Raw genomic sequence first — 7,500 nt, 5'->3', positions numbered from 1 at the left:
ATATATACATATGCGTGTGTGCGTGTGTGTGTTACCTCCCACATTCTTAATGAGAGAGTGGAGGTAAAATCCAAGTGAATTGATCTGAAGAAATCTACATTTTTGTCAACGTAAATACACTGAATTTTCTCCAGCTAATACTTTTGAAAAATGTGCTTTACATAAAATTGAAAAGAATACGAAACCGTCCCATTGCCTCGTCAGATGGTCTGATATCCTGTCAAGATTGATGTTATATCTAGCATGTTTAATTTTCGATTTAAGCACACTATTCCTTAGTTACTCCGCTGCTTTTTGATATATGCGAACGATCGATCATAATCAAGAGCATATGATAGCGTATTCTCACTACGTTCCCTGTAATGCTGTAACATTGTATTTTGTAATTTCTAAAAGGTGGAAAGTCGTTTTGTTATATTACAAACTTTCTTATTTTCTATTCTTAGCTTTTTGGTCACTTAAAATCAATTTAGTTGCTTTGAACGGCAAATGGCGTGAAAGGTCAGTCACCCATCGATGAGTTTTTTGCGCCGTGCCATTTAGAAACTGCTTTTCTGGGCTTACGTATTCTGATTATGAAGTAAAAAAAAAAATAATGGTATTCTAAATGTCATGGAGGAAAGTTGTCGTTTCGTAATTATCATGAAACTGGTTCTGGGAGTAACGTTAACATGTCTCGCTCAGTGTTTGGTGACTCCCGTGAGTTTAGATTTTTTATATAATATCCATTATATTTTTTATCTATTAGAGATATCCATTGAAAGGTTTAGCATTTTAGATATCTGAACATTTTAGTCCTACAAGGTAGACGCTGCAGATAAATCTAAATAATTAATCTGGTGACATTCCCTTCTTCGTTCACGCGTTCCAGTATACAGTAATGGAAAAGTAGTTTGTAATATAAACGTTTTGATATCCTTCAATGATTTATTTCTAACTCGCATCCAAGTAGAACTGAAAATACAATACATTCCCTAGCTAGAGTTAACTCTTTATTTCAGCTAGACTGAAAATGCAATCCAAAAAAATGACATACATAAATCTATTTCATGCTATCAAAAAGAAATAAACAGATACAACAAAAATAGAAAAGAAAAGAAGAAAAAACAGTCACACAAAGTACACGTTGCGCTCGCACACACACAAAAAAATGAAAACTTGCCGACAAAGAGCAAAAAGTAGAATCTCCGCTTGCCTCACTCCTTCCCAACCAGGAAAACCGAACAAAATTCAACATCCCCTCAGGCGGCCGGTAAGGTATGCGCTGCGGCCGGTTAAGAAAGGGCTTGCAAGGAAAGGGGGGGAGGGGGAGGGGTAGAGGGAGTAGGGAGAGAGGGGGAGGGAGGGGTAGAGGGAGTAGGGAGGGGGAAGAGGGAATAGGAGGAGGGGCGGAGGGGAGGGGAGGGGTAGAGGGAATAGGAAGAGGGGGATGGGGGGGAGGGGGAGGGGGGTTATGAGAAAGGAAATGAGGTTGAGTCAGAGAGAGGGAATGGAAAGTGAAATAGAGAACGAGAGATACGTACACACACACGCACACACATGCGTGGGTGTATGGGTTTATTTGTATTTACATACATACATACACACACACACATACACACGCGCACACACACACACACACACACATACACACACACACACACACACACACGCACACACACACACACACACACACACACATGTGTATATAGATAGATAGATAGATAGATATAGATATAGATATATATGTGTGTGTGTATGTATGTATATATATATATATATATATATATATATATATATATATATATATATATATATATATATATACATACATAGAAAGGGGGAAGAGACGGAGAGAAGAAAAGTGTAGATTTTACGAGGAATAAATTTCGCGGAAAATGAACCGGTTCAGCGAGTCATGGAACTCTTGTAGAGATTAAGGAATGCTTGAGACGAGAAGCGCTACGACGGAGATGAAAGAAGAGGGAGAGAAAAGGTGGAAGGAGGTAAAGAGAGAGGGAGAAAGGAGCAGAGAGAAAAGGTGGGGAGTGGGGGATGGGGGGGGGTGGAAGGAGGTAAAGAGAGAGAGGGAGAAAAGGGAAAAGAGAGAAGGAGGTAGGAGGGTATGGGAGAAAGAAGGGTGGCGAGGGAGGGAAGGAGAGAGGGAGAAGAGAGAGAGAGAGAAGGAGGGAGAGGGGAATAGGAGGGTATGAGTGAGATAGGGAAAAAGAGAGGGGAGGGAAAGAAGGAGAGGGAGAAACGAACAGAGAGAGAAGAGGACGGGAGAGAGAAGGTCGAGGGAGGGTAGAAGAAAAAGAGAAAGAACAGAGAGAGGAAGAAGGAAGAGGGGATGGAAAAGAGAGAAGGGGGAGAGAGGGAGAAAAGGAGAGAGAGAGAAAGAAGGAGGAGAGAATTGGAGAGAGAAGGGAGAAGGGAGGGAATGAGAGAAGGAGAAACGAACAGAGAAAGGGGGAGGGAAGGAAGGGGATAGGAGAGAGAGGAGGGAGGAAAATAAGGAGAGGAGAAAAAAGGCAGAAAGAGAGAGGGAGAGAGAGAGAGAGAGAGAGAGAAAGAAAGAAAGAAAGAAAATGAAGATGGATGGAATGGGGCAAAGACAGACAGACAGACAGCAGAAAGACCGACCTCATAGTCCATGCCGCTGTGGCTGCCTCGCGTGATCCCAGATGATTGACAGGCGCGACCGGAAGTGGCTTCGGGATCTGTTTTTTATTATTGTTATTAATTTATTTTTTTTAGATATTCCTCTTGATCTGTTCTTGTTATCGTAAAATATGTCTGCAAAATGTGAAAATCAAAGTTATATACGAGTATGTTAGCTTGGACATTGGTGATGGGAGCATTCTGTAGAGAGACTTACATAATATTAATGGAAGGCGGGGTGTGTACATGTGTGTGTATATTTGTTATGTTTATGCTAATTTTTCTTACATGTCTGTATGTGTATGTATGTATTTAAAACCCCATGAGAATCTGCTATTGTGAAGAATCTGACCCACAAAGATAACTCTTATCACATCCATGTCATCTCATCTAAGATTTGACAATCGCTTTTGCCTAAACTCTTTCGGTTACTTTCTCACCCGTTGTGGAGGAATACAGGGATGGGATGGTAAAAAAAAATGCTTTGTTAACTTTGATGCTGTTTACCATCTTGAGAGGATGTCATACGACTGTTGCAATATTGTTTGTTATTGTTGTTGTTGTTGTTTCATCAGATAGACGACGGTTGCATTTTTTTTCTTTCTTTTTTTTTCTGTTTCATCACCCATTCAGAAGTTCAATTTTCCTTCTATCTAAATCACCAAATGCAATATTTGAAATACGTCCGACCATACGAAAGTAACAACTCGCTTACCAAACGACACCTCAGGCGATGATTTTGACGCTTATGTAACTATCGTTTTGCAAGTCATCGCCTGAGTACTTTTTTCGATATACATTTTATGTGTTTTTTCATTGCTTCGATTCCAAGGTCTAGGGAGGGTGGGCGAGGACAAAGCTATTATGAGGCAATGCTTGGCTTTGTTACGTGTGCAATTTCATGGTTTCTAGGACTCTGGGAACATGCACAGACATACAGATAAGCACCCACACAAACACAAACAAACAAACGAACACATAAACACACACAAACAAACAAACAAACAAGAAAACTAATAAACACACACACACATACTCACATACACACACACACATACATTAGCGATGTCACGGTCTGCTACCACGTCACGTGCACTTTTGTCAGTGTGCAGGTTGACTGCTCTCGTAACATTTTCCCTTACATAACTTATAACATGCAATTCACACATATATAAATTCGTACTAATCAAGCTATACCATACACAGTGTATCTAATCTACAATACATCTCACATAAAAGAATTTCACAATAGAATTAGATAACAATAACGAAAAAGCAAAACTATTTAGCGAGCCAAAAGCACCACGCGATCACCCGCCTTGGTTTCGTGTGCGGGAGGTGCCCGGAACGCCGGTTAAGAACGCGTATGGCCGTGTGCTGTTAAGGGCGGGACTGTGTTTCGTAAGAGCAGGATTATGTCCCTAGAAGGGGTGCGTCTGTTTCCTTTCGGGTCTTTTTTCCCTTTTGTCTTACTTTTTTGTCGTTTTTCTCCCTCTCTCTCTCTATGTATCTATCTCTCTATCCATCTATTCTCTCTCTCTCTCTCTCTCTCTCTATATATATATATATATATATATATATATGTGTGTGTGTGTGTGTGTGTGTGTGTGTGTGTGTGTGTGTGTGTGTGTGTGTGTGTGTGTGTGTGTGTGTGTGTGTGTTTCTTGTTCTATCCCTCCGCTTGTCTATACGTCCTTCACTAAGAGATTTTTCTCCTAAATTCCATAACCTTGACGGAAATGAACAAAAACAATATCCCTGTATAGTGTCATTGTATGATCAAAGATTTTTTTCATTCGAACGAACTAGGCGGCAGTGCCCTTTTACAGGTGAAATAACGTAATTCACTACAAAATCTAGCAAATAAGTTTTCTGTCAGTGTACTGAATAAAAGCATATTTCAACTTTTATATATAATTTTCTCCTGGAGATCCGAAGAAATACTAGCTTTGGTAATGTTAATGTCAAATGTTAAAGAGGAATTTTTTTCCATCTAGATTCGCACCGTCAAGGAACGAATATAATTTTCTCAATATATACTCCAGAACAAAATATCCGGATCTCTCTCTCTCTCTCTCTCTCTCTCTCTCTCTCTCTCTCTCTCTCTCTCTCTCTCTCTCTCTCTCTCTCTCTCTCTCTCTCTCTCTCTCTCTCTCCCTCTCCCTCTCCCTTTCCATATATATATATATATATATATATATATATATATATATATATATATATATATATATATATATATATATATATATCCACACACACATATCCCTCCTTTCCTCCCTCCTCCCTGCCCCTCTCTCCCTCTGCCATATATCCGCTTTCGACTAAATGTGAACGTACCCTGGCATTCTGTCACTTGCCTAACTTGTCTTGTGAGGACAGCCATTCACTTCCACTCATCACTGAAGCCCGAGTTTGATTCAAGTCATCTCTCCGCCTGCTTATCGCTGCCGCCTCCTTCCCCTCCGGTTTCCTTGTGAACGGCATGGACAGAATATTTCCTTACTTGGTGAACTTGCTGAACTTTCTCTTCATTTTACCGGATTTTCCTTTCTGATATTTTTTTTGGGGGGGCATAACCATTTTTGTCATTGTCGTTGCAGATTCTGTTTTCATTATCATCATTATCAGTAATTTTCATAATCATCATAATCGTGATTTATTTTCTCTCTCTTTATGCTCTTCGTTTGTTTGTTTTTTTCTTCATTATATATGTTTTTGTTTGTTTTTTCAACCGATGTCAGTTAAATTTTAGGGTTTGAAAATTACCCCCATTTAGGCTGTGTGCTTCAGGAAACATAAAACGAGAGAGATCAATCAGCTGACCGCTCTTTTGCAACATATAATTGTCTCGACAAAAAGAAAAAGTAAGAGAAATAAAGACAAAGAAAACACAAAATACCAAACTAAAAATAAACGGTTTGTTTTCTTCCTTAAAGTTGCAGCGTCTCCCTTCACTTTATTACTCACGTTGTGTTTGTGCGTTTGTTATCGTTCTCGATCTTGCTCCACAGTCACTAGACCCCGTTACACATTTAGGTGTATTGTGAGCTATTTCAGACATGAATACACTTCCCCGCCCACCATTGTGTGTTCTTTAGAGGTCATTTACCGCTTAAGTGTTCGGTCTCTTATCTCGGAGTTTTGGCGGAGGATGCTCTGTATGGAAAACTAGGGAAGACGGATGTAGGATGGAAATCTTTGTAACATTTGACTCTGATTGAAATAGTTGGATGCGCTTGATGACGTCAGTGCGAAATTCTCAGAGCTATTCTTATAGCAAAGATGCAATGAATGAAATGTATGCTTTAGAGCGACACTACATCAACCTTGCAACACCCGGACGTTGTGTCAAGATGGGGAAACTGAAATTGCTTCATTTTACAGAAACACATACCATAAAGTATTGAGATTGCAATTTGTACTGGGTGATTGGTTTGTACGTTGGAACCGTCGCACATTTATTAGATAAATAAAGCCACCTTCCTCACTTCTAATGTTACTCCTTTCTATCGGCTTTGTCTCCTTGTCTCGCTCTGGCAGTAACCAACGCGTCACCTTCCCCCGCAGGCACCATCCCACCATGGCTTCGAGGTTCCTTCCTCCTGGACGGCCCCGGCAGGATGACCTACGGAGAGCACGAATTCAACCATGTGTTCGATGGCTCAGCTCTCCTCCAGAGGTTCACCTTCGGGGAGACTGGCGCCACCTTCTGCAGTAGGTTCCTCAAGAGCTACGCTTACACCACCAACCTCGAGAACGAGCAGATTGTCGTGTCGGAGTTCGGAACGACCGGGAAGTCCGTGACGAAGGGAAAGCTGGCCAAGTACGGAGCTGTCTTCTCTGGCTTATTATCATGATAAAGAGTCATATTCGTGATTATTTCAATGGCAATGGTACTGATAAAATTACTTATACATTCATTCGTGTTTTGTACTTGCAGGTTAGGAGACAAATTTGCGTTCGATAAGATGTTCTCCGACAACGCCCCAGTTGGCGTGGTCACCTTCGGCGGCGAGTACTATTGCATCACGGAGGCGCCCTTCTTGCACAAGATTGATCCTACGACGCTCGAGACCATCAGCAAGGTAACGTTTTCAGGTTCCAATGAGCAAGAGTAACTTTTGATTAAATATTACTTAAGAACTGTTTAGATTTGTTCAGCAATTACCTTGAAATTTTCAATTCCATTTCTTTATTATTCGAAGAACTGGATTCCTTAACGCAAACTGTGTCTACATTTTAAATAGGATCTTAGTCATATTGAACATCTTTATCTAGAATTTCAAAGTTCGGCACGCGGTCACTCTGTACTCTAGCCAGTCCCTCCACAGCAGACCGCATCCCATATCCCTCTGCAAATTCCGCCAGTCCCACCAATCCCGCCGCCACCTCGTAATACCAATCCTTTACATCACCTTCCCATCACACTTCTCTTCTCCTCAGGTGGACCTTCACAAAGAGTTGGGCATCAACTCCCACTGCCCCAACCCAAAGCCCCTGCCCGACGGGTCCACCTTGAACATCCTGCACGCCGTGGGAGCTACAGGACCCAAATATGATATCGTCTCCTTCCCGTCCAAGCCTCTCGATGGCAAAGGTAAGGTTTAAGGTTCAAATTCGTCGGGGAGGATTATGTATTAATTTTACAGCCTTCCTCATCCTTCGAAGCCCAAATGAAGAAAGAAAGAAATGTGAGATATGAAGAGGGGATATAAATATTTTTCTCCGTTACTGGCACATTTATGATGCCTCCCGTCAACAAAAGTTCTCTTGCACGGACGTAAAGTACGAATTCAAGCTTGACCGCGACTTGCGTACTCCTCCATTCCAGCCACTGTGTTTGCCAAGCCCAAGAAAGTA

At 41.2% G+C, this 7,500-nt stretch overlaps 1 protein-coding gene across 1 annotated transcript in view; it reads left to right on the top strand.

Annotated features, from left to right (window-relative positions):
- Positions 1-7,500, top strand: part of LOC113815366 (carotenoid isomerooxygenase) — an 18,185-nt gene that overhangs the window by 6,288 nt on the left and 4,397 nt on the right. Inside the window, exons 2-5 of the mRNA XM_027367457.2 lie at positions 6,208-6,463; positions 6,581-6,725; positions 7,084-7,237; positions 7,472-7,500. The exon at positions 7,472-7,500 is cut by the window's right edge and continues 177 nt beyond it. Coding sequence (XP_027223258.2) covers positions 6,208-6,463; positions 6,581-6,725; positions 7,084-7,237; positions 7,472-7,500 — 584 coding nt within the window. The remainder of the gene's footprint in view (positions 1-6,207; positions 6,464-6,580; positions 6,726-7,083; positions 7,238-7,471) is intronic.

This window comes from Penaeus vannamei, chromosome 16 (genome assembly GCF_042767895.1).
Source record: "Penaeus vannamei isolate JL-2024 chromosome 16, ASM4276789v1, whole genome shotgun sequence".
Taxonomy (NCBI): domain Eukaryota; kingdom Metazoa; phylum Arthropoda; class Malacostraca; order Decapoda; family Penaeidae; genus Penaeus; species Penaeus vannamei.
The sequence above is the reverse complement of the archived record's forward strand: the minus strand, read 5'-3'. Positions and strand labels throughout refer to the sequence as shown.